This window comes from Perca fluviatilis, chromosome 23 (assembly GCF_010015445.1).
Source record: "Perca fluviatilis chromosome 23, GENO_Pfluv_1.0, whole genome shotgun sequence".
Lineage (NCBI taxonomy): Eukaryota > Metazoa > Chordata > Actinopteri > Perciformes > Percidae > Perca > Perca fluviatilis.
This window is the reverse complement of record NC_053134.1, coordinates 13,326,570-13,354,377: the sequence shown is the minus strand read 5'-3', so window position 1 is coordinate 13,354,377 and position 27,808 is coordinate 13,326,570. Positions and strand designations below refer to the sequence as shown.

Below are 27,808 nucleotides of genomic sequence, written 5' to 3'. Positions count from 1 at the left end.
ACGGCTTCCCTGACCACCGGTGTCCACCACGGTGTTCGTGGGTTACCCCCTTGAGGCACCTAAGACCCTAAGACCACAGCTCCTCGCCGCAGCTTCAGCAATGGAAACTTTGAACATTGTCCACTCGGGTTCAATGCCCCCAGCCTCCACAGGGATGCACGAATGGTTTGTCAATGCCATGGCTCAGTATTTAAAAGATTTCGATAATGCGGATGAGGTCATTTTAACTGAATGGCCGCCCGTATTCATTTGAGCCAAGGTAGCCTATAGTCTATGGATGAACTATACGGATGAAGAGCAGACGAGGGGAGAGAGAGGGGCTGCAGCTGACACGCAGTATTTTGGTCATTAGGCTATAATACATCCATGGTTTAGTGTTATCTAGAAGATTTTAAATTAAAACAGGATTACAATGCTGTGAATGCTGTTGAATCAGCATTGAATCAGGTAATAATACCAGCCATGCAGATCCATTAAGACAACAAAGAAAGACAGTAAGCAACAACAGAGGCAGTTTGAGAACATTTAATATCCAATTAAAATAGACTTCAGTTTATGAAAGAGCAAAACATTTCCGTCAAAAAGAAATAAAACGTGTAAAAATGTTTCCATTATCGTATTATTTTAAATGACAAATTTAAAAAATAAAAATAAAAAGACTACGGATGACATCTTTTTAAATTAAAATAACAAAACAGCATCTAACAAATAACTTTAGATATGTTGTATAAGAATTATTTTGTACTTGCTGTACATTTAATTGTAATGTAACATGCTGGTTATCTGTACTATGGGAACAATACATTTTGCTTGAGTACAAAAATAGGAAAAAAAATATTCTGTTTTTTAGTTTCCTGAAATGTAATCTCTCTCTGTTGTTGCTGCTGTTTTTGTGTACTCTCTGGTAGCTACTATATAGTCTGGCTTTATACGAGTTTAGCACAAAGTGCAAACCCTAACCCTGACGAAATTTAACATATTGACTGACTTCTCTGCTGTAGTAAGTAAGGAAATGTGTGGGAGCCTTAGTTTGATTGGGTGACACTTTATGCAGTACATGTAGCGTGACAGTATTTCGGAAATGCATTTTCTATCATATATTTCTATTGTACTTGCTTTGAACAGGCCTGTGAATTCCAAACAATTATTATCAGATATTTATATACCTTCTTTGCTGCTTTTTATTGCTTTAAATCTCCATTTACCAAGCATCTATTTAACTAAACTTACCATCAATAGCAAAGCGTTTGATCAATAAAAAGTTGTATTAATCCTGAGGGGAATTTCTGTAAGTTGTTTTGTTCAGGAACTGTGGCATATATACACAACAACTCAAAAGGTTGTCAATGGGTTTTCTGTGATGATTAAATCCTTTATGTTAAACTGAAATAAAAACCCTGACTGGGTTATCTAATTTTTTAAAACTGTTGAATTACATAACTGTGACAATCTGCTACTAGTAAAAACACAGGGATGACTCCGAACGCCTCCAAACTCTGTGAGGTAGCAGGTTAACAATCTCCTGTACTTTCCTTGTTACTTCAATTTAGATGGATACCATGTCATTTTGAATTCTTCATAATGGTAATAATATAATAACATTACTGTACGTAAAACTAAAACAACTGTTACCAATACAAATATTTAATCATAGCTAGAGTCTGCTGAAAAAATTGAAAAAATCCTTATAACTTTAAAAGGATTTGGATACTAAAATATACTCGCTTTAGAAGGCAAACTAGTAAGAACTTAATTTAAATCAAACAAATTCTTATAACATTTAAACATACTTTTTCAAAATGTACAGAAAACAAAATATGTTTAACCTTTCATAGGTGAAGTCAGTTTCAAGTCAGTTTGAGCATATCCTTCAGCACTAGTTCTTAGACAAGGAAGACTTGTTTATTAAAGCCCAGAAGGCTGGCTGGTGTTAGACCACTGTGACGGAGTAAAGACTACACATTATAACAAAAGAAAAACAAAAAATATAATTATAATTCTGCTAAGTTTGGTGAATAAAAAACAGTGAAGGGAACTATATTCAAATACTTAGGCAAAACATGGGGTTGCAGCATATTTTGTCTTCATGTAGAGTGAACGAGAGTATAGGCTACATTGTCCCCTTAACTACAGATGATGTCAAGACTGTATGGTCATGCCGCATTTGTGCCCAAAAATTAGTGGTCCTCAGATTGAGAGAATTTCTTTTTCAAGAGGATTCAGAGGATAAAACAAGTTTTTTGATATGGAAACAAACATGTATAATCTGATAACTGCTTTTTTTGTTGTGACTACAGAAACTTGGTTTAAAGAGGAAGAGTCAGGTTGACTGGGTATGTAGTGCAGAGGAGATACAGAGCAGTGTGTCTGATTGGATTCAGAAGAGGAAATGGTACATCCATATTAGGTGTAGAAGAATTGCCTCACAGCTCAAGACAGGGTGCATGTACAGACAGAGAGTGTGAAGAGTCATCAGTACTTGCTGCTGGAGTCATTAGCAAAGCGGCTGATGTAGGCTTCATAGATGCTGTCCAGGAATGAGCTGTCAGTCTGAAACACACAAGCAAGGATCATCATACTGTATGTTTGTGTGCGTGCGTGCATGCATGCATGTTTATTTGCATAAACACAACAAATGGGCAAAGTGAAATGATCTGAAGTCATTGACATATAAAGTGTCAGTGTCAGATATTTTCAGTAATATTATTTTTTACCTGGATCAGATGCAGCATTGTGGCTTGGAGCTGGCTTCTGGACAGAACTATGATCTCCTGCTGCAATGGGGGTCTGGACAGGGTTGAGGGGGCAGGGCAGCTCTCTGCAACCACTGACAACCCACCACTAGACTTTGCCTGAGTGAACACACTGGGGGAGAGGAGCAGGTTGGGGGCCACAGTGGCTGGTATCCGCTGGGGGGAGATGATCTGGATAGACAGGGAAAGTTATTAGTACTCTTTAATAGTACTTAGTACTCCTTTTTAGCAAACTAGAAATAAGAATGAAAACACATCGTAAACAAGTCAAATAGACAACTGCTAACAGAGCTCATAGTGCTCACCTGAAACTGCAGCGCAGCCTTTTGACCAGCAGTGCCTGTGGTCTGGTTTGGGACAGGGCTTACAACTGAGTCGGCACCTTGACCTTGAGTGGGCCCCAGGAATCGAGGGGCCAGTCCTGGACAGAGTCGAGGGGGATCATGGGAAGCAAGGCTTTGTTCCTGCTGAACCAGCTGGAGCTTTTGCAGGAGCTCATGAGGTGATACCACACCAGACATCTGGGAAGACAGAACTGAATGGAGAGCATGAGGGACCCCATGATTAGGACAGTTTAAACACAGATGAAACAGGCATCTTGGCAGAGACATTTTAGAGTTCAGAGAATTGGCAATAGATAGATACACAAATAGTAAAATACCTGTGTGAATGTTAAATTAATGGTTAACAGACATCATTAAAGATTTCAAGATCATGCAGAAACAGACAGTATAATCCATTAGTATACAATGGCACAATAATTTAGCATAAGTTGGCTACAATGGCCATTGTATATTATTGTGAAATTATACATTTTGTGTACAAATTCAAAACCTAAGGAAAAACAACTTAGGTTTTGCAGCTTTACAGATTATCTCAAAGTTTAACTGGATTAATGTGCACTCTGACTGAAATTATTGCAAAAGTAGGTTGGAATTAGGGCTGAAAGATTATTTGCATTTGCAATAATATCGCAATATATTAAAATGAGATTTTTTTTATCGCAAAGGCTGCAATTACACTCTGGTCCCGTGACATGCAAGAGTAAAGCAGTCTGCAGAGGAAGCATCAACTTTGCACGCTACGCTGTATCTTGACCGCGACAGAACCTGACACAGCAGAAACTTTAGTGTCAAAAAGGAACAGTACGTCAGTTGTTTGGGACTATTTTGGCTTTAAAAAAGAAGATGCTCTGCAGAGACAGGTATTGTGCAAAAACTGCCTTGCCAACGTTGCTACCTCACGGGGCACCATTACTAACCTGTATCAGCACTGACACGTAAAAAAACTGCAAAAAAAAAGTCTCAATCGCAATATTGGTTAAATAAAGTCCCTATTAGATTAGTTTCCAAAATCGTTCAGCGCTAGTTGGAATCTGTGTAAAATCTGTGTGACTTGGCCATTGGTCACCTGAGATGGCAGCAAACCTGGTAGAGCAGGACAAATCATTGAAATCATTGAAAATTAGTTTTTACCCGTTACTTGCTGATTTGTTTTTTTAATATCAAGTTATTAATAGTATTTACTTTGTATTTATATAATACTTCACTCATATATTCATAGCATATTAATAGCATAAAAGATGTCCCACCTGTTCCCTGTATAGTTAAAGCTGAATGGCTGTTGTGCTGTGCTTCTGGTTGAGGTTTAGGTAGGCTAAAAAACAGCTGCTGGCTTTGTTGCGCTTGAAGGTGGGAACATGACACAGAATCCACCATTACGGGCTGAGAGGAGAGATGGGGGTTCTGCTGCAGAGGCGGAGGGTTGGAGGAGGGAAGAGGAGGCTGGCTTTGGAAAAGTTTCCTGATTGGGTCAGCTTGAAGCTGTTGCTGTTGTTGATGATGATGAAGGTGGTGGTGCTGCTGCTGATGATGATGGTACAGATGGTGATGGTGGTGGTGATGCTCCAGCGGCACCCCGTTGTCACACAGCCTGTTCTCGGGGGACTCGGACAGGGTCTGAAGCACTCCTCCGACGACACCCACTCCTCTCTGTCCCTGCATGAGTTTCTGGATGGCTGGGCAGTGCTGAGGCTGGTTCTGCTGCTGCTGATGGGCGGTAGTGGGACACGGCAGCAAGCCCATAACAACATTTCCACCATGTTCCCCGACTATTTGTCCTCCGATCACAGCCCTGGGCCCTCCATCTGAACACCCAACCATGGCGAGGTTCCCTCCTTTGGAGGGCACACTTCTGCCAGAGTTTACTGTATCATCGTATTTCAGCGAACGTGCTACAGGTGGGCGATTGACTTGTCTCGGTGATGGACCTGTCCCTGTGGTGGCCATAGGAGAGACTGGGTCAGGTTTGGATGAGTGCTGATGTTGATGTTGAGAGCCAAAAAGGGTGGCAAGAGAGAGAGACTTGGGTTCAGCACTTTCACTGTCCTGGATGAGACAGAGAGAAGGGTAAGAGAGGGAAGGAGAGCAGTAAGCATGAGAAGAGAGAACTGTTACAACTAACTATGTTGCGTTTTTTTTTTCTGAAGTCTTTTTAGCAAATCAGGCTAACTACAAACGTCGTAAAATGACAATATAATAAATTACATTGAGGAACGGGTTGGATAAAGTAAATACTGAATTCATAATGGCAACACTTTTAGATACTGGTTGTGAGTATAATTTGATTTAAACTTTATCTGATCCTTTGCCTTAGTTCTTTTGCTGTGGATTTGATTCACTAAGGGCCTCATCAAGGGAAAACAATGTACTGAATGCAACCCTGAAATAAAATAGGAAGTGGATGAGGGTGTTTTACCTGAGTGTTCAGTTTAACAGGTATTGGCTTGATCAGGTTGGGGTTTCCATAAATAACACTGCTGCCGCCAATCTCCTTTGGCTCTGATGTAGACTTAATGTTGAGAGACATATGGAAAGTGGAAAAAAGAGATAAGACAGAGGGACAAATGTTCAATAAGTGACTTAAAGGTGCTCTAAGTGAGTTTTTTTAGTCACATACCAGCCAATAACTGACAAGAAGGAGCTGGTTGAGCAATCACTGCAGCAGGCTACAGTAGGCTACTTCCACAATGCGTATTCATGACTCAACCAACTCCTTCTTGTCGGTAATTGGCTGGAACACTGTTTGTTATGGTTCGTGGTGCAGGTTGGCACAGTTTGTTTTTGTTGCAATTTGTGGAGCCTGAGCTGTCTTTAGAGACCGCGTTTTTTTACAGTGTGTTCAGGCTACAGGCAGCTAGCGGATAGTGAGGAGATGTTTGCTGTATGTGACGAAAAATGTTGTAGCCTAAAAAACGCGTCACATCACTTAGAGCACCTTTAAGGAGATCTTAGATGATTTTGTACCCCCCTACTGGTCAGTATAAGGAAATGCAAACAATCAAATAAAATGTACGTCATAATTTTCCAGAACAAAAGCATTTCATGCCATTCAAAATATGAATCTATAATGCTGTATTACAGAGTATTTGGTGTATCCCTACCTTGTCATACTCTGTGTGCGCTTTGGTCAACATCTGAATAATGTCCACTGCCTTTCCTTCACTTCCTCCTCCTCCAAGTACTCCACCTACTCCTCCACCACGTACTCCTCCACCACGTACTCCTCCTGGAGACAACCATCCACCTTGAGAGTGTGCCAGGGTCTGCTCCTGTTGGGTCAGGCTACACACACACACACACACACACACACACACACACACACACACACACACACACACACACACACACACACACACACACACACACACACACACACACACACACACACACACACACACACACACACACACACACACACACACACACACACACACACACACGTCATTTGTTCACCCTGGAAGCATTCAAATATACTACACTTGTCATTTGTTGGCTCCAAGCCCCAGACACAGATAAGTTAATAAACACACGTAGTCGCTGTTGCCTGACTAAGATATGAAAAGAAAACTCTCTCAGCCACAGTCGCTGACTGACCATAACTCATTAGTCCTTGTTCAGTGGACCAAATCCCATTTTTAATTAGTTTTTTTTTTTTTTTTACATGGTGTATACATATAGTTTGTGGTTATATAGGCACTTACATCTTCATTCTCTGAGCAATACGTTGACAGTCCTCCTTATCATAGAACCAAATGCCATGGATAACCACTGGGAGAGTGAGGAAGAGAGGGACAAAGAGGAGCAAACAGAGAGAGAAGTTAACTTTTGAACATAAACAAACATTACAAAGGTCCCACTCTGGAGTAATGCCCTAGTTCTGTGGTTCCCAACATTTTTTCCTTGGCGCCCCCCCTACTTATGTCTAAGAAAAGCTGAGGATGATGACAGCAAGGGTCACAGGTTAAGAGGTCCCGGAGGTTTGGCCTACTAAGTAGCCTGCCTATAATTTTAACTGAGAACAAAAATATATAGTTTTTATACCAACTTTTGTATACATTATATATTCTAGTGTATTATCATAATTTGTTTACATGTGCAAATATTTTTGTTTTTTACCTCAACCTCAAACCAGATAAAGACTTGCGCACCCCCTGTGATCTTTGCCGCCCCCCTGAGGGGTCCCCGGACCCCAGGTCGGGAACCACTGCCCTAGTTGATGCTAAAAATCTAATTAGCTGGTGAAACATTGAAACTGCCTGCTGAATTTTGAGATGCACCAGCCAGTAAGGTCAGCAGACAACAAAATTAGTTTTCAGACCTGCCATACCCTTACAATCAAATGAATGCACAGACATGCTGTCGTACAACTCTGCTGCTATGACATCAATGCAGGGCAGGCAGACATGTATTCCGTTTATTATTAGCCCTGTCTGGTCTAAACCCAGGGTTTTAAATGAGTCATTTCCCAAAGGGAACAGAAGCCAACAATGCCATTACACAGTAAAACATCGGGCCCTGGAGTCTCTTCAACTACATAAACTTAGTCAACAAGGGAGGGAAAGGGCAAAAACTTCTCAAATGCAAAATTTTGTCTAGACACAAGCAGAAGAAGAAGCACTTTGCTTGTATAAAATACAGAATACAACTGGCAAAAATTATGATTTTAATAATAAACTGCCTGATAAAAAAAATAAGATGAAAGGAGTATGAATCAGAGCAAGCATTCAATGCCAGGTTTTAGTGCTGAACAGTGATTGATACTTAGTGTCGCCAACACATTTAACTCTGTACCAAAAAAGTATTGAGGTTTAAAATCCAGCCCTATTCAAGACAGCTGGACATTACCTCACACCTCAGCACACATACTTTCCACAGTGGATCTCAAGAACAGATTGGGTCAATCACAACAAGGGAAGGAGGCAAGTGAGAGACAGAGAACAGAGAGCAAAGTGGGGTCTACTATATGTGGAGAACACCACAGTCCTATCAAAGACACACACATTCCCACACAGGCAGAAATACACACACACACACACACAGGCAGAAATACACACACAGACAGAAATACACACACAAACACACACACACACACACAGTTCAGTTGAGCCTGGGAAAAACAGCCCAGTACCAAATAAGTAACTGCAGTGGGAGACTGTCTCGTGGAGCCAGAGTCGCTTAGTGCTCACTGGGGATGAGACTGTTTGACAAAGACAGAGAGAGACAGTCAAAGTCAGAGAGCTGGAAAATTGAAGTAAAAAAGCGTAACGGATGTGGAATAGGAAGAAGTGAGGTGTGTTAGAGAGGAAATTATCATCACGTCCATCATGGGAGAAACATCTACTTCTGAGAGCTTTTTAGCTGTCAGTAAACAGAGTCTGAGTTTTGTCAATGAAAGAAAAGCGTTAAACTGAAGTACATTGATGGGAGGAAACAGCTGGATAAGCTGACGCTTCAGATACAAGACAGTCTCTTTGACCAGTATGCTGCCCTTTCTCTCCACCACTAAAGGAGAAAGATAGGAGAAAAGGAAGAGCACAAGATACAAATTGTTCAATAGAGGAGATGATCATGTTTTTAGCTGCACTGACCTGCCCAAAGTCTATAACTCAACAAGATAGAATACCCTTCAGAGCGAGATAGTCAGAGAGGGAGAGAGAAAGTGGGAGGACTACAACCAGTAGCACCAACAATAAAAGTGGCCGTGGCCACAAGGTTACACTTCCAGGGTGAAAGCCAGAGAGATAGAAAAAGAGAAAGGGGTTCCAGTCAACCATACTGGAGACTGAGAGAGAGAGAGAGAGAGAGGAAGAAAGGCAGAGGGACATCTGCATTAAATAAGTGGAGCAGAGATCCTGACCAAGTGAACTGGAGAGCGAACACCACTCAACGGTCTATTGGGCAGACAACTTCAACAGAAGGGTGATCAAAGTCTGAGACCACTATAAGAAGACTAACTGAGAAATGTAGATTCTGAATAGGCCAGCATCCCTTTACAGTTTGAACAAGGAACATTGGAAACTTCGGCAACAATCGCTCTACTGAAGTCTGCAATTGATTCAGGACTTAAGCTGGGTGGTCCTTTCCAATCCCGCGAGCACTGGCGCACATGTGATGTTTGCTGTAGACCTACAGTGACTCTTTGATGGGACTCCAGTGGGACTTGAATGCATGAAAAGACATTTTTAATTTTATGTCTGGGAGGCAGCACATCATTGTCTGTCCTAACAACTACTCTGTTGGGACTTTGGTTTTAAAAGAAGACATTTTTAGTTAAATCTGATTGATATGTTTTGTTCAACATCGTACTTTCCACAAGGCTTAAATGCGCTTTAACAATACAGTAACCCTGTTTGGCTTTAACCCAAACTGCACTACTGGGACCACTCACGGAATAATTTTGTTTTGTTTAGCTTTAGTATAGTTAGAAATGCAGACATATTTGTTAGCAGCAGTGTTGTCCAAGATGGATTAGGTGTGCTTTTACTGCAGTATGTGATCAGCTTTGTGGGAGAGCTCTGTGCATCAGTCATGAGGAACAGTGTTGATATTCTTGTACACTATATTTAGTTTGCTGGAGGTTTGTCCCGGGTAGGTACTCACAGTAACGCACACCTATGCTTGGAATTACTGTTGTCCAAGAAGAACCATCACTTTCTTTGTTTGTAGGAATGGAATTCGTGACATTGGAGGAGTAAATCTAATGATTTCCAGCTACCGAAACTCATCTAAGAAGACATTTACACTATTGTCACACCTTCCCTCTGAGGCTAAACTGCAGGTACATTCAAACTGCTCTTTTGCTACTGAAGCCCAGTTCTAAGGAGGAACTGCTGTGACAGCTTTATGTGCACTACCTAAACTGGATAAAGGAACATTGACACATCAGTACATCCTTCGCTACTGAAATCTAATCAAAGGAAGTGTCACATCGCAGTGGGCATCCCTTTCATTGAACCTTTTGCTAGTTAAGATATTACCGGAGCTGCAACTTAAGGTATAACCTGAGCAACTTTAAGTTCTAGAGAGACAATTACTACCAGACCGTGAGACTCCTAAGAGACTAGTGGAGCCATGCTGAGAGGCCTGTTTCAGAGGAAACCCAAACATGAGAGACTGGAAGAGGAACCTGAGGTCAGATTCAAAGGCTTGCTGGTGTCAGAGAGAGACCTGGGATATACATACGTTCGACCTGGAGGTAAGAATGTCCATACACCTGATATACAGAACGCCGTTGACATGTTAAGTGGAGTGTTAGTGTTAGCCACATAGCCAGTATACTGTATGTGGCTAGTGGGCTACAGTACATTTTTTTTTATTTTCTCAATTAAACAATTATTCATTTTGTCTATAAAATGTCAGAAAATGGAAAGTACACTTCTCTAAAGGCCATGGTGACGTCATCAAATTGCTCATTTTATTTGACCAACAGTCCAAAACAGAAATATATTCAACTTTCTATCACATAGGACACAGTAAAGCAGCAATTCTTCATAGTTGAGAAGCTGGAACTAGGTAGAGGATCAACTCCATATGCTGATAATGGTGCGACAGAAACACTGCTTGGGATTGTAGGTGCTTATAGGAAGGAATGTAGAAAGCATGCTATCTGTCCCTCTGTACTGGGATATTTGCCAGAGGAATTATGACTTGTTTGCACTATAGTTCTCTTCCCTGTATCTTGCCATGTTCTGTTGTATTTCAGCAGTGTTTATTTTTAGCATGGGGTGCCACTTTATGCCAACTGCCATTCCAGGAAGTAATGGCAGCCCTGAGAGCTACATGTTTATCTAATGATAAGATTCCACGACCCTTGCACAGAGGTCACACAACACAGTGGGACTGGCAGCATTACCAACAGCCTGGGGCCTAAATGGATCAGATGTTAGTCAGAGAATAAACATATTTCCTGAGCTGAGATGCGTTCCTGTTTGTACAGTCTTTTGGAAAAAATTCCTTTAACCCACACATACCATTATCCGGTAAACCTTCACTAATGATCACTTGGCATTTTGAGGTCTCTTAGAGCATCTGAGATGCTGTTTTACGTGCATGTGTTTTTTTAGCGAAATCTGGCTCAACCTTGTCACATATCTGCATGCTAAAATAATAATTTAGCGTCCAACAATCCGTAGTTTATAACAGCAGCTATGGTGATAGAAATCAGTTTCTTCATAACCATGGTACATAGTGGTCTCCTTATTTGGGTGCTTTATTATCCATCTCCAATCAGTGTAATCTGTGTCTGAGCCACTGATCATTAGGTTTGCTATGTACTCATCCACTTTTTAACTCACATAATAACCCCTACCTACATTTCCTTTTTATCAGAGGAAAATAGACATCAACTGAGCTGTGATTACTGGTTTTATGTGTTTTTAAATTCCTTTCCAAGAAATGTAAGTTGGCCGTTTACTTGCAATGTATTCCCCATAACCAATGCTCTGACCACATCTGGAGGCCAGTATTATCCCAGATTGTCTTTAATGTGCACTGAGTGCATTTAAAACCTGGTGTAAAAGGTATTAAGAGGTCACAGAGAAGGTTTATGTCATACTCATTATTTCACTGAGCCTTCTGATGTTTAATAATGGCTGTGTTGTATACATGTCAGTAAGAATAATGAAGTACTACAGTAAGGGGATCAAAGCAGGCATATGGAATCAACTGGTATCTAAACACAGCATTCCACCTGCCTCTTACTGAGCCTGATGAAGAGTGTGAGACCATGACAGAGAGGGAGGGAGGTCTGTGTGTGTGTGTGTGTGTGTCAGCTATTCCTGAGTGAGTGTGTTTATATTATCAGTGACTGTTGTGGAATATCTAATCTCTGCTGGCTGGTTTTGTAGTGCTGTCAGGCTCTTGTCCTGCAGGCACACTCTGCAACGTGTGTGTGTGTGTGTGTGTGTGTGTGTGTGTGTGTGTGTGTGTGTGTGTGTGTGTGTGTGTGTGTGTGTGTGTGTGTGTGTGTGTGTGTGTGTGTGTGTGTGTGTGTGTGTGAGCCAGATGTAGGTCTCAGAGGGAGACAGGCTGATAGAATTGGAGTCACCACAATACCTCTGCTCCTTATATGGAACTAATGGTTCCCCCACAAATGAACAGCATGCTACACACTTTGGTCACTCTATCAAATTGTTAATCTTTAATCTAACTTATTCCCTGTAGATCTATCTAGATATAGATACACCTGCCATTTTTAGGTGTCATGTGATAACATTGCTTACAGATCTTCAAATTCACAAAGATATGGTTTCATGTGGATTCTGACGTGAATTATACACAATCTAGTGTGCAAAACATACATGCATATAAGCAATATTAAGGGTCAGGGGAGTTACAGAAAGTGAAAGACACATTAGTCTTTTTGAATCAGACCCCCAAATAACAATGAGAAGGACAATTGTTTTTCTAATTTTAATGTTGTTCCAAGTTCTTCTCTGGTGACAGAGTCTTTTATCCATATCATTTCTGCTTTGACTGTCTATCTCTCTATCTAGCTTTATTCCCTCAGTTCCAGTTTGTCTTTGTCTTCATCTTTTAATAAGTTTGTCTCACTGTGTCTGGCTGCTTGTGAAACAGCAAAATATATTCAAACTAATTAGTCTATGTGGCTAGAACTGGTATTTAGTCATCTATGTCTGCACAGTCTTTGACTGTCTGTCTAACTCTAGTGTTACTGACGCCTGTATAACCAAGGTTTTTTGCATTTAAAAGCATTTTCTATTGCAATTTTCTCTTAATCTTGATTTCTTTAATATTTCAAGATTTAGGTTAATATCCAGTGTACAGTGAGCAATACTGAATGTGGCTGTGCAATAAAACTGTCAGGTAAGACATATCAGTATGGTGTTGATAATTATTAGTCCCTCCAGGATTTCGCAGCCTTTTTGTTTTAGATTGTTGCGATCCAAAATGCCTGATTTTGCGTGAGCTTTTGTAAAAAATTGCAATAAAAGTTGCGATGTCTTTTGTATGTTTGTTGCAATTAAGTTGCGGGAGATGGAGAAAGTTGCAATTTTGTATAGTTCTTTAAAAATAAAAATGAAACTTGTTTTGGGGAGAATAAAACGACTCTAGGCTGAGTTTTCCTAGTAACCTTACCAAAAAGGCTCAGGATGCTGCAAATATTGGTATAATTTGAAAATGGCTGGTGGATTTAAGACAAAAAATAATTTATTGAATGAATGAAATTTGAACATATCTGTCAGTGGCTTGTTGATCGTTACATTGTTAGTTAATTTCCTATCCTGGCCTGGGACACACATTCATAAGGTTTGATAAAGGACTTATTGGACTTTAACTTATCATTGCACTTCAAATAACGAGCATAGCTGTCTTCAATTTAGGTCATCCTGTACGTCTCATCTCCGGTTTTTCCTGAATCCACCAGGTGTGATTGTGTGTGTTTGCGTGTGTGTGTCAGTCGCAGGGGGAACTGAGCAGCCCCGCCCACTGCAGAGAGCCGTCAGGAAACAGCTGCCGCTTTCAGCGACTTTATAGGAAAAAAATGTTACAGCGTACATTGATGTTAAAATGTATACAGGTTTGCAGGACGGTCTGCAATGTTTTGTCTTTCGCTGTACGTTTTGTTGGTAAATGTGAGATGTTACACAAAAGGATCTCTGTGCACATGCTCAACAGGTGTTGAGAACAAAATGTGTCAGACAAACAACTGAAGATATCAATAAGTAACAGGCAGACATCAGAAGTGTGTCTGTGTGTGTATCTGTGTGTCTTTATCCTTACACCGTGCATTGCGATAAAGCAGGAAAGGGTGCTGGAGCTGGAAGTCCAGGTCTTTGGTAATTGGCTCTGTCAAGTTCTCCATACTGAGTCTGTTCATAATGGTGAAACCATGCCTGGGAGATGCCAGTCTGAAATACGCAAAGGACACATCACAGAAATGCAGCTGAAGGATTCATGTAAACATTTGTCAATCGCAATTCGCAACTTGAATCTAGAGGCACTTCAGCTAGGTCACGTCCTGCCGTATTCACCATGATGATTTATATCACACAGAAACAGTTGTGCTAAAAAATAACATATAAATACTAAATTTTGCATGTTACCATTTAGGTATGGCTGTAGTTTCTATATGTCTGTTGAAGAGCTTTACAGGTATTCCCAACAAATACTAAGAATTGTAATCTTTAGACACCAAGATTTCAGAGTCCAGCATCAACTTCATTACCTTGTGTAAATAAAAAGGGTGCCTTCCACCTCTGTCTTCTCCTAAAAAACACATACAACAAAAAAATTGCAAAGTGATATAACGGACATAACTGGTCAGCCAAATCTCGTCACTGGGGGACAAACAAAATTAAATATTTTAGAATATCAAATCCTCCTAAAAAAAAAACATGTAAAATACCAAACAGCTGAATTTAACATACCAGTCTTCTGAGGAACACGGTGTGAGAACTTCTTTTTTTAACAAGTGCATGTTGCTAGGGGTAGCTACAACAGTCATAAATAACGTTAAATATAATTAACGTTAGTGACACGACAATGTTCCAGGGAATCAATAAATAGAGGATAATAGATAAACGTTTCAATTTTGTGCAAAATACCTATTTATATAGTTTTATATATTATGTATGTATGTATGTATGTATGTATGTATGTATGTATGTATGTATATATATATATATAAGCGTACGTACGTTTACTTATGGTTTTTGTAGCACACACCCTAAAAAAAACATAGCTGGGATCTACTTAATGCTATTCATTAGCTGGGGTAAATCTGTGTCAGTGACAAAGCGCGCCTATCAGGGACGATGACAAGGCTAAGCTAAATTAGCATATTAACCAAAGTTCAGGCTTACCCACTCATTTGCCCTGTTGTTATAAGTATACAGGGCAACTTGGCTGGCCACGTCCACAATGTCATTGATGTATGGGTCTTGTCGCTGTAGAGCAGCCAGACTTATGTCCAGTCCTTTAGCGGTGAGGCAGCTGCTGCTACCTGCAGAAGTTGCTGTCATTGTTCCCTATGGAGAAGTTAGCTCGCTACCTAGCTTCAGCGGCTAACGAGTCGCAGGAGTATGAGATAAAAACCAAACCAACAGCAAGGTAAAAAGACAATAAAATTTGTAACTGCGCAGTAGATTGTTTTGCAACTCAAGACTTGTACATTTCAAATTGTCAAGAGTTATTGAGGGCTAACTGCCATCAGTGAGTTTGTCAACGGCCATGTTTACCCAGACAGTAAACAACCAACCCAGACATGAGTAGTTGCGCAGCAGGTTTGGAGATTTCAGCCTTATTAATCAACTTGGAAAAATCGATGGAGAATTTATTTTGTCAACTGGATGGATTTTCAGTATTACTTTCTTCAAACAATTATTGATAATGTCAGGAGAGACATGACCATATAGATATGTAGCCTTCTTTTAATTCAAATTAACGTTATACTGCAACGTTCAATACTTACATTAGGTAGGTTCATTTAATTGCCAATGTGTTGGTTGTGGAATGTGTTTTTATTTAATTTATTTGTATGGGCTACAATCCTCTGTATTGGTGGTATATATGTTTTCGAACACTTGGTAGACTTATGGTAGACAGACACACACAAAGTTGCTGGGCCCCTTACTATTGTAAGGAAAGAAAGCTTGACTATGTTTGTTTGTTTGATTCCATTTAACTTTATGTCCCTGTCACTTCTCCCCATACAAGTAAGCAGTTGATGTTCCTCTTTTGTCTTTCATTTCTGTATCTGACTGCTGGGTAACATTACAGTAACACTGATGCTGACTGATGTCTCCTATTCATTATTTACATTTCCCAAAAATTGCACTAGGGGGCATCAAAGGGATAGATAAAACACAACCATCCCTGCTCTGGCCATTTATTGCATGGGCCGGAGTTGATCTGAAAGCCAAAACAAGTGTGTGTGTGTGTGTGTGTGTGTGTGTGTGTGTGTGTGTGTGTGTGTGTGTGTGTGTGTGTGTGTGTGTGTGTGTGTGTGTGTGTGTGTGTGTGTGTGTGTGTGTGTGTGTGTGTGTGTGTATGTGTGTGTGTGTGTGTGTGAGCGCGCACTGTATGTATCCCCCAAGAGTTTTGTCTCAATGGGAGGAGAAAGCCTAAGAGCAGTTACACCATGTTACAAAATCTCCAAATAGAAACAAATACAGCATGTTTTTATTTGTACGGAGTTACTGCAGTTGGTTTTCCAGCTATTTGTAGATGGGTGATGAAGGAATGAATACACAAGCAAATAAGGCATCTTCTTTGGAAAGTGTAATTTAGTACTTCTTTCATGGGCCCAGTTAAGTCCATTTTGAGCATAGTACAAAGTTTACAATGGTGCAGATCTCTAGGCTACATTTCCCCCATGTTCAATGTTTTACACTTGTAATTTTCTGGTTAATCTATTCACTTTCACCTTCAACAATGCTGTTTATAATACACTAGCTCTAGGGTTCCAGAATTAGAAATATCCTTCTAGAAATTAATACTCAAGAACAGAACTGTAACTAATACAGGATTCTCAGGACTGTATATTCTTGAAATCCATATCAGCCATACCTGTATCATCTGTTGGATCGCCTGACAGTGAATCTCCATATTTAGTTCAACATATCCTGTTCTGTTGCAAGGGTACTTGAGGGGACAGAGACCACTTTTCAAGTGGATAGACATAAGCCCCTGTTTTCCTTATGCATTTTATAGCAGATTACTTCTTGTATAATCACTCAATAAGACGTACAACCACTGATTAAGACATACATGGATTCCTCTTTTATCACAAATTACCGCTATTTAGCATTATACAAAATGGGCACTTATCCTATGCTCTGCTGTGTACTGTGAAAGCTGTTTCGGTAATTGGTTTTATATTGTCACAGAGACGTACAACAGCTGGTATGCATCTATCAACGGCCATGTCAGAGTGTCCTTGAGAAAAACAATGACTGCTCACTCATTTTAAGCAGCACTGGATGAAAACATATGCTTTAAACACTTCAAACAACTTCTCTTAAATGTGAATGAAGCACTTCCAGGTCAGACACATCTGCCTCTCCTTTGACATGAAAAGATCTGCTTTGGCATTCAGTATGGGCCTGTTTGTCTTTTTTCAAGTATGTCTATTACTTTGTCAGGGTGGTAGTGTACTGTGTGTATGTGTGTATGTGTGTGTGTGTTCAAGGTACTGTATATATGTCTATTCGTCAGGATGGTTTGCCAATGATGAGGTTAATGAGTTATACATGAGCAGGTCAATACTGTCAATAACCATTCAATCAAGATTGAGTGCTTGACTGTCATTGGTGGGGATAGGCCAAGATATGTTGGTGATTGGCTCACAGGCAGGAAGGATAATGGGATATAGCCAAAGGCAGCTTATTGAACCTCAACAAGTGGAGGATATGCATTGTTGTGTATATATTGTAAATGTAATTTTGTATTACAACAGACATGCTGTTTGTTAATAGGTGACATATATTGGAACAAGTTGAGTGTTTATTATTGTACTGCAGTGGAAAATGAAAGAAACAACAAAATAATTTTTACATATTTTAAGTGAGGAAAATCATTTTCCTGTACCAAGTGATACTGTTGAAACAAAGCAATATGTGCTTATTTTGTGTGTGCACACAAGCAAAGGGCTGTATTATTGGTGGGAAACAGATCTATAATTTACATAGGGGATATATTGTATGATTTCAGTTGTCTCGCTAAAGCCATTCATAGGGCTGGACATGGACCTGAAGGTAAAGGGACGGTGAATGGGTGATAGATGGCCTGCCTGAGTATGGGTCCATCTGGCTCCAGGTCGAGACATTTTATTCCTCATTTGGGTCCCAATTTATGTGGGCATTTGCAACTTGGTGCACATGCTTTACTCTCTTTAACAAGTAGCATTTGAGGCCTCATGAAGTTTCCATCTTCTATATAGAGTTCATCCTAAAACCATTGCTTCCTCATGACCAGTTTGCAGACAAAATATAGCTCCTTAATGGGTGAATAAAAGCTAAGAAAAGTGTCAAACAGCACTAAGAGAGAGCAGTGTTGAGTTGATTTGTAAACACACTTTTTTTAATATCTCACCTGTCTTACTTTCACCGTATCTACTGCATGACTATATTTGGAACAGGCCAATTTCTTAGATTATGTGAAAACTTTAAAGTGATTCTCTAATTCAGTCCTTACTGTCCTCTTTTTTTCCATGTAAAAAATGACTTAAAAAATAACAATAATTGTAGATTTTCCTTACTTGATATTTTGCATAATTGAAGGACATGAACCATAAAAAATGAACTATTAAAATGTAGAATTAGATACAGAAACAATTTTTTCTTAGCTGGTGGAAAATCTGTTTTACTGATTTGGTAGTTCATGTTTAAAAATGCTTAACTTCATATTGCATTTCATTTCAACACTGTAATGTTTATTTTAATTTCTTATTAATTTTGAGAAAAGAAAGACAAGGTACATTATGTACAGTAGATGCTAATGCGCACAAATTACCAGGATTCATTTATTAAAACATTTAAATATTTCTTTGTGGTCTTCAAGCGACTTTGAGTCTGTGAAAAGCGCTATACAAATTCAATTTATTATTATTATTTGAGTGTAGAATGGATCCCAATAGAAAGCGTTATGCATAATAAGTGTCTAAATCAGATTTTGGGTCTAAAACCTGAATCTCACATTGCACAGCTGAATAAAGTAGCTCTCCCTGTCATGAGGGGATTTCCCTTTGACTGACCAGCAGATTGTTGGTTTCCCACATGAGATACCAGCATTTGAGTATGTTTGCCTGGACAGAGATTCTCAGAGACCAACTGAGCTTAAGACTCACACACGCTCACACACACATACAAAGGGGGTCGGGAACTACAAATATAGAACAGTCATAAATAGAATAGATCTATAGTCTGTGTGCTGGCTGGATTACAGAGGACATTTATGTATGTGAGTCTGTGTGTTTGTGTTTCCCTTGGGCACAAGTGTCTGTTCCCACGACCTGCCCTCCATTAGTTCTTCCTTCCCTCAATCCTTTCTTCCGTCTGTCCTTCCATTCACTGGCCAGTGTAATCAAACAGAGGCTGGTTTGGTAGTAAGTGAAAGTGAGTCAGATTGCCATTATAAAACTCAATGTCCATCTGTCTCACTATCATCACAGGGCTGATGTACATATTCTCAAGTAGTATACTTGAGTAAAAAATTGTAGCTTGAGGATTTGCATTTTCTGCTGCTTTAAAATTCTAATCTACTTCATTTCAGGGGGGAAGTATTGTACTTTTTACTCCACTTAATATATCTGACCAGCTGTCATTAGTTACCAGCAAGTGATTCCTAATCTTTTGGGCTTGTTGCCCATTACAGAACAGTAGTGTCTACATGTAGATGTGGCCCCTTTTCATATTTCAAGTGTCTATGATTTGTTAGCAGTGATTTCCCTTCTTACATTCTCAGATTATTTTATTTCAATAACAGCATAAGGCTCACAGATTTAAGTATCAAATACTTTACAAAAAAGCAATGATTAGAGAAAAGTCAAAAAAATGACTAAAAATGTCTGCAGAACGTAGTTTTTTTATTCTGGCCTACCCATTTATCATCTCTCAGGTTTTAAGTGGAGGTAGTTAAGTAGTTAAAATGAGCTTTAGTAGTTAAATGCTACTTATGCATCAAAGCACCCAAATTAACAATCTAACAATGTGTATAGTAAGTCAGTCGCAAGAGCCATTTTCCTGCAGCACAAGTACTTACTAACTGCTGCTTTTCCTACCATTAAAACATTTAGCATGTACAACAAAATTCGAATATTGTTTCAAGTCATTCATCAGCGCAGGTTTTCCGCAATCCTTAGTTTCCCTCCAAATATACAGAATAGAAACATAACATCTGCATCACAAAACAGAAATTCAGAAATAGACCATTCATATGTCAAATGTCATCAATAGAGTAATTTATCAGCTGTCTCCCTGTCTTTACTATGTCTAGAGTGACACATGCAGACAAAAAGCTTTATTCTATTACAGGATGGTGGGTGGTGATTTTGTGCTATGGCACTGAACAAATGAATGCAGGCTGGTTTGAGTCATCAGATTCACCTCCTGATTATAGCCTGCAGTGAGATTGACATGAGGTCTGCACATTGTGAAGTTCGTATTCAGTGTCAAATACAATTACATGGGATGGCCAGTACCAGAATTAGAATCTGAAATTGCTGCTTGGTACTGTAGCTTCAATACATCCTGATGTATTATTGAGCTGAGTTATTCTGGTTTTTGAAGCATTGCCATACCTTTTTTATACATTTGACATCTAAAAATCATCCGTTAATATAAAATATTGGGACGTGTTATGTGAGTATAGCTATAAAAGGACAGGAACTGCTTTTCAAAATAAGGTCAAGATCCTTTAAAAGACTGAGTAGATAATGGAAATAAAATGTTTCTCCCTTTTTATCTTTTATATCAAGGTGCCTGTGGAGAGCTTTTAAGAAAACAGCTCAATTTAGGAACCGACATGCTATTTGTGTAAGCAGCTCTATCAAAAAGCCTCAGTAGGAATTAAAGAGCCAAGCTGACTCAATGTCATCAAAGCCTGGTCCAGAGCTATTTAGTTAAGAGCTGATGTTGTTGACATTGTTTGACATTTGACTCCTAAATGAGCATTATTTCATTGTTGTGTTATCTAAGAAAATGGACCCATGTCTCCAGAAAATGACTTTATGTGCTTGAGGGGCCAAGTCAAATTAGTTCCTGGCCATAGAGAATTATGTTGAAACAAACTTTACTGTCCAGAGGGCAAAAGGAAAAGAAAAAATATAATTTAATTCTAAAAACCATTTTATTGTCCTCTAGATAAAATGGTTCACATTCAGTCTTTGTGCACTGACCTTCCTGAATTCCTCTACTTCATGAGATTTGAGTCTGTATTTAAACAGCATCCAAAGATCTGAAAATCAGCTTCCTTGTGGTTTTTCTCTGTTTAAGAGAGCCATGAAAAGATCAGAGCTTGAGTCATAAAAGAGTTGAAAAACCAGATCTTTAGTGTGTGTGTGTAAACAAAGCCTTGGCCAAAGAAAAGAACAGGGCTGAAGCAGTCCAGATGTGTTTGACTATGGGCAAATCAGATGTAGGTACAACATCTCCCATCTCTGTTTCTTCCTGCAGAAATTAGAGTCTATGCAAGGCTTGAGCCTGCTATGGATCATTATTGCCTCTCTCTCTCTCTCTCTCTCTCTCTCTCTCTCTCTCACTCTCTCACTCTCTCTCTCTCTCTCTCTCTCTCACACACACACACACACACACACACACACTGACAAACAAACAAACATGCACACTTTCTCTTTCTTCTTGTCTGCATGGGTTTCGGCCACCTTTCTTTTTCCGGACCTCTGATCCTTTTAATTCCCCACACACACACACACACTTCATCAACATTATCATTATCTTTGTGTTCATCATTACCATCATCATCATCTGGATACCAGCCGCTGGTTCTCCACTGTTGCCTATATGTCTCCCTCCTTATTTCTCTCTGACACACACACACACACACACACACACACACACCCATACACACATCTGGAAACAGTCAAAGCGTCTACATGCATGGGGAGGGGGGCTACCTCTCTCTCTCTCTCTCTCTCTCTCTCTCTCTCTCTCTCTCTCGGTATCACTGCAGAGCTGAGCTGCAGGGGCAGCAGAGGCAGAGAGAAGAGAGAGCTCTAACTCCAGATCAGTGAGACACAGGCAGACAGACAGACAGACAGACAGGCACACAGACTGACTGACAGACACACCGCCGGACCATCATGGACTGGATCAGGACACAGAAACCCGTCTCCGGATGAGACAGGACAGCCTGGCTTCTGTTTTTTGGGGGGACTCTGCTATAGATACGTGGAATAACCGACAACCTATTGGGAGATTTAACCCCGTGCTACCCGTGATGGAATATTTACACTCTTCTCATTTTCCAATTTTTCTCCTGTTCTCTTCCTCCTACTTCTCTTCCTCCAACACCTCCACCTCCTCTTCTTCGTCCTCTCACATTTTGACACGCTGATGAAGATGCGCACGAATGCGTCTTTTGCGCACTTCTATTGCGACCGTCACTGACAGCGCCCGTGCTTTATAACCTTTTTGAAACCCTATTGTTTTTAGACAGCCGGGAGAGGAGAGAAAGAAGTGGAGTGAGCGAGAGAGCGAACGAGGTGTGAATTGAATTGAACGCGGTGCTGGTCTCATGTTTCACGCCTAGGGCCCGGATGTACCGAGAGATGCACCGGTGCGTTTTCCCAACCGGTTCCGCCGAAAGCTCCCTCATTTTTCTCGCCTTCTCCTCCATCATGGGGATTAGGTAATATTCACTCCATCCGAAGAAACCCTCCCCATAAACTAAAATAACGGAATACCCAAGACTGTCCGTGTCAGACAGTTATTTCTTCTTTTTTCCCCCCCACCCCCCCTTTTTAATTTCTTTATTTTTGGGGGCTTTTTTTTCCTCGTTATTTTCCCTCCGCCTCTCCAGCCTTTTCCTCTCTCTCTCTTCCATTCAACTATAGGGATAACGCCGGACTACATTTATGGTAAATGAAAGCAAAAACATGTACATCCCGGAGGACACCCTTGAGAACCATCAAGGTATGTGGTGTCTTTTTTATTTATAACTGGCAAACATCTTGTAACTGTGCATGAGAGAGGAAAGGGAGTGAGGGAAGAAGGGAGGGAGGGAGTAAGAGAGGTATGATGATCTCGAAATGAGGATGGGATGGTGAAGGAGGAGGTGGAGAGAAGAGGGGAGGAAGGGAAGGTATAAGGGGTGTTTGCGCTCTCGTTTTCAACAGATGGACAGATGCAGTCCTCTTTCCTCCACTTTCCCTCTGTGTGCAGTTTGTTTATTTGATCTTTACCCCGCTGTGTGCAGTTTGTGCAGCAAGTGAACTTGTGCCATAATCACGCAACAGGGCTGCAGGTAGCCGCGGACAGATATGGATGAGGCCTTTTTCTTGCTTGGTTTAGTCTACACTTGTTGGTTTGATAGGCCTGTCCATCGGCATAATGAGTGGGCTGTGGTCATATTTAGTTGTAGGCGGGGAGCATTATTGTCTTCGACACATTTCCAGCAGAAAATGACAGCAAAAGCGTGTCCGTACAAATTATTTGGCAGATCTTGCCTCCTCAAGGTTTTTTTTCGTTTGGGGACTAAACTAAACTGCACAGCCCTGCGTTTCTATGCCCATTTAACAGAAATGAACACACAGTGGTCGCTAAGGAGCAGGAAATTGAGCAGCGCCCACCGATACGCGCTCTCAATCACCATCGATCCTCCCTTCTTCTATAATCAATAGTCGTATTTGTCACGTTTTAATCCAAGCTTTCATCCTTAATAGCAGCGCGCGAGAGAAATCGCATAGAGATGACAGGTGGCAGTAGGAGGGCCTGCAGGACTTATTTGTCTGCTGAGAATTGGGTTGATTAGGAGCTATTTTGGTAGACGGCAGCGGAGGACAGTAGATTGTTTCGCACAAGACACCCCTAAAGTTCAACTTGACGACTTTTTAAGTGTTTAAAAGGCAACACATGCAGAGCGTGAATGGAAATCCAGGGCTGTGGTTTGTTTGACGGAGAGGAAAGGGTCTGTTTGCATTGCGCAGTATTACGCGTCGCTCCTTCCACCCACGTTGCAGAGAGCAAAGCCCAGCAACGCATTGGTTTATAGCCGGCCGGACCTTGTAATTCAGGAAAGGGGTTATTTATCCGTTCACCATTATCATCTTTATGAGCATCATCATCATCGTCGTCTCCTTCGTCCACCACTGCCATCACAACCACGTACCTCTCTGCCTTGGCGACAGGTTCCATAGCAACAGGGGATGAGGAGAGGGTTGGCGGTGTATGTGTGTATGCAATGTAGGCTATGTGTGTGTGTGTGTGTGTGTGTGTGTGTGTGTGTGTGTGTGTATGTGTGTGTGTGTGTGTATGTGTATGTGTATGTGTGTGTGTGTGTGTGTGTGTGTGTGTGTGTGTGTGTGTGTGTGTGTGTGTGTGTGTGTGTGTGTGTGTGTGTGTGTGTGTGTGTGTGCCTCTGTGTCGCAGCGACGCACATTCACCAACAGTTTGTTCCAAGCAACTAAGCATAGGTTGAGTGATAACTACAGAAGCTGCGGTCATGTTCACATAGTTTGATGATAGGCAGCTCAAACACAATGGCATCATCATGGAGGGCAGGTGTGTGTGTGTGTGTGTGTGTGTGTGTGTGTGTGTGTGTGTGTGTGTGTGTGTGTGTGTGTGTGTGTGTGTGTGTGTGTGTGTGTGTGTGTGTGTGTGTGTGTGTGTGTGTGTGTGCAGTCTGTGAGACAGTTCACATTGATTGCCATGATGTCATCTTAATCTATTATTATCGAAAAGGGCCTTTTAGTCCAAGTTATCCAAAGAAGTAATGGATTATTTATTATCATCATCACAATCGTCATATATAGAAGAATAACTTGATGAATCAAGTAGATCTTAATGGTTGATTAAGCTTTTTATTATTATTTAAGAATAGATTGAACCTATAAGTGCAAAGTTATTGCTACCGTCTTGTAGGCGATTGGTCCACAAAGCCACCCAAAAGGTTAATAAATGAATTCAAATGCCAGAGCAGAAAGTAGTTCAGCCTTAGTGTGAGTTTACAGCAAAGGGCTACAGCGCAAAACAGCAAAACATTACAGGTAGATCCTAGAAAAGGCATGTAGATGCACAGTGTTTGTTTCATTTATCTATTTTGAGATACGCACTTGACTTGACTGTTCAAGTCAAAGTGAATACACACTTCTCCAGTAGAACTGAATAAAATATCTTTATTTAATGTCAATTTTCAAGATTCATGTCTGAATCCGCTTTTTAACTTTTTTCTTATCTTTGATAAGTTTAGGCCCAGTTATTGTGACATTTGTAACAAATGTATCTCATGCTGAAGTCTACTTGGGTGGTGTTTCAGCACCTTGGACAGTTCATCCCTCATTCGTCTATCTATTGACAGCTACATGACAGCTATTGAAGAGTTACAAAGACAGACATTGGCACTGACGTATCACTGTTGGTATCCTGCTTTGCTCCAATAATTGTGTTCATGTGTTACAGCTCAGGTTTTTAGCTGATCTATGATATTGAGTAAGCTCTAATTAATACAAGAGCACCAACATTACAAGCATCCAGTTGCACGGTATGCAAGTAATAGCATACCATGTTAACATAAATTAATTGTATTCTGTTAAATGTGACCTATATTATTATTATTCTTTTTCATTTGTTAAGGGAAGTAGTGAGGTGGAGAATGGAGTTGGATATTACAGGAGCCACTTAATGAGTTTCCTGCAGATGAAAGATAACAACACAGTGTAGTTATTAGAGATACCTTCCAGTGTTTGGCCAAGACAGTGAAGCCCTACCAACTTCTTAGACGCTGTTCTGTAGCCGACCCTGAGCTCTCTTCTCTCCATCGATGGAGGCAAAAGGAAAGACACATTTTCCTTGAGGGATTCAGGGACAAAAATTCCTGCATATACACAAAAATAAAAAAAATAGAGCAGAAGTTGTCTTATATTCTGAGGCTTTATCTTACACTTCCTGATACCCCAAAACAGCTTTTGTTGTTGGTATAACATTTTCTCTCCAGTATCAGTTACTCTCCATCTTTACATCCACTCTGCAATTCAAACAGAGTTGATGTAACACATGATTGCTCAGAATGCTAATGTACGCTGAATGTACCAATTATACTGCATCTACTTAATAATGAATAGTTGTGCCTGTGTCTTTAAAACACACACAGAAACGCATGCACCAGCAGAAGCACTTATGTACAATAAAGCCAGAGTCTGTAGCGCAATAACCTCATACTTTTTACAAGTGCAATAACATTGTACTGTATATGTAAATAAATGTTTGTTTATCTTGATTTTTATATTTCAATATTCAAATTTTACTTACTTTTATATTTTGTTTGTAATTCTTATATTTTACTATTTAAATTTTATATTTTTTATTTTTCTCTGTTTATTTGTTATTTATACTGTCAAACTGAGAGCTGCTAAACTGTGTTTCGTTGTTGCCAAACAATCACAATAAAAATTCTATTCTATTCTAAACATGACCTGAGTCACAGACTTGTCTTAAATACTGTAAATGAATAAATGATGTGTGCATTGAAACTAATGCACACCTGTGGCATCTCATGTCATTGCATGTAGAACAGGGAAATTGGAACACACACACACACAACAATGCTCATTACAGCAGCAGTTTACAGCAGTGTAATCAGTGAGTTTATTTTCCCTGAGGGCATTATGCCAGAAGCATGATACCTCCGTCAGGGATATTAATTGGTTTCCGATTGTTACACTGGGGTGCTGGCCACCTGCCAAATCACCTCACTCTAATGACTCGACTTGATATGCTCAATGATTCCATTGAAGTCACCTCAAAAGACATGTGGCAACACCACTTTATGTGTAGCTTCTCACACAGAGCTGTTGTTATGTGTCTGCAAAGGGGTTGCACTATGCTCACACAAGCAACTGTTGAAGAGCATGTAAAAAAAAAAAAACACAGCGAAAGATGATTATAATTAAGAGATTCCAATTGATTTAATATGTGAAACCAGATCAACTGCAAGTGGCAAAGTTGTTGCCTTCTATAAATAGAGACAACACTAATCAAGTATTTCTTTTAAATGTGTTTTCATTTGAATCCACAGGGGCAGGGAAACAGCTAAGCGAGCTAAGCCATCTATCAGTACGCTTGACATAGATGGAATTCTGAGCAATTAAGCACCAAGCCACCATTAGTCAATCCAGTTGTTTCTCAATATCAGGCTGCATTGTATAGCTTTTGGCGGACTTTGTATTGTAATATGGCTATAGCTTTTCTTCTTTTAAAAATAATAAAAAAAAAAATCATTTAGCCTAAGTCTGCATATGTTACATTGATGAGCATTAAGGGACACATTGCAGAGTAAATGAGTCAGGTATGGTGCAAAAATAGCACCATACCTGACTCATTTACTCTGCAATGCGTCCCTTAATGTTTGTTTACATGGTATTATGTGGTCTTCTTTTGGCTTAGAGACAACAACAGTGAGGTAACTTAATTTAATTTGAGCCTAAAGCCTTTTGTAATCAGATGTTATCTTCAATGAATGAACTTTCTTTAACACCCTGACATTTGAATAAACAATCTTAAGAACCCTTGCTAGATTCATTAACAATTTTAAGATGGACATTTCGGGCAGTGAACCCAAACAAATAAACAACCCTTCTTGTTTGTGTGTTGCAGTCAAATATGACACATTTTGATCATACAATATCCCCTTTACCCCCACCCTCACTCGCCAAACAAAAGCCAGCCAGTTGAACTTGCATTTGCTTTCACACACAAGGAAGTGTGCGTGCATGTCTATTCATTTCTATTAGTACATTTGTGTCTGTGAGTAACAGAACCACCTTCCTGCTCTTTCCCAACTTTACTGTCTCTCAAATTCATTCAAACAGTGTCTTCTGCTGCTGGCCACTGAGCTGCATTACCAGAGGAATTGGGGTTTAGTAGTTGTTCATTTAGTATTTTTTTTTTTTTAAGTGATATGGTTAGACTTTACTCCAGCTTGCTAAAAAAGAGCATGTGTTGTGTTACACAGAAGCTTTGTCTTGAATTTCACTGTTCAGACTCACTGCTATCATCCTTTTCATTTTCGGTCGCAGCAGGC

At 40.1% G+C, this 27,808-nt stretch overlaps 2 protein-coding genes across 13 annotated transcripts in view; one reads left to right on the top strand and one right to left on the bottom strand.

Annotated features, from left to right (window-relative positions):
* Positions 1-537: 537 nt before the first annotated feature.
* Positions 538-15,319, bottom strand: dcp1b (decapping mRNA 1B). Its single transcript, XM_039791503.1, has 10 exons — positions 14,920-15,319; positions 14,283-14,323; positions 13,838-13,965; positions 6,796-6,862; positions 6,196-6,376; positions 5,511-5,603; positions 4,345-5,140; positions 3,059-3,288; positions 2,715-2,924; positions 538-2,550 (listed from the first exon to the last, which is right to left on the bottom strand). Exons 1-10 carry the CDS (start codon positions 15,076-15,078, stop codon positions 2,473-2,475), a joined length of 1,983 nt encoding a protein of 660 aa, XP_039647437.1. The 5' UTR covers positions 15,079-15,319; the 3' UTR covers positions 538-2,472.
* Positions 9,917-27,808, top strand: part of cacna1c (calcium channel, voltage-dependent, L type, alpha 1C subunit) — a 218,210-nt gene continuing 200,318 nt past the window's right edge. For 11 of the 12 annotated variants that reach the window (XM_039791500.1, XM_039791494.1, XM_039791502.1 and 8 more), the window contains exon 1: positions 9,917-10,289. In XM_039791500.1, the coding sequence (XP_039647434.1) occupies positions 10,166-10,289 (124 nt within the window). In that variant the 5' untranslated portion in view covers positions 9,917-10,165. Of the gene's footprint in view, positions 10,290-21,730; positions 22,705-27,808 lie in introns of those variants that run through there. The other variant, XM_039791501.1, reaches the window with a different exon arrangement.

What these genes read in the sequence shown, in the direction of transcription:
- dcp1b (XM_039791503.1), bottom strand. Translation starts at nt 15,078, where the DNA reads ATGACAGCAACTTCTGCAGGTAGCAGCAGCTGCCTCACCGCTAAAGGA. An exon ending in ATTGCTCAGAGAATGAAGAT is followed by an intron (nt 6,377 to 6,795) that starts GTAAGTGCCTAT and finishes GTGTGTGTGTAG; the next exon opens with CCTGACCCAACAGGAGCAGA. An exon ending in TTTAACTATACAGGGAACAG is followed by an intron (nt 3,289 to 4,344) that starts GTGGGACATCTT and finishes CTCTCCATTCAG; the next exon opens with TTCTGTCTTCCCAGATGTCT.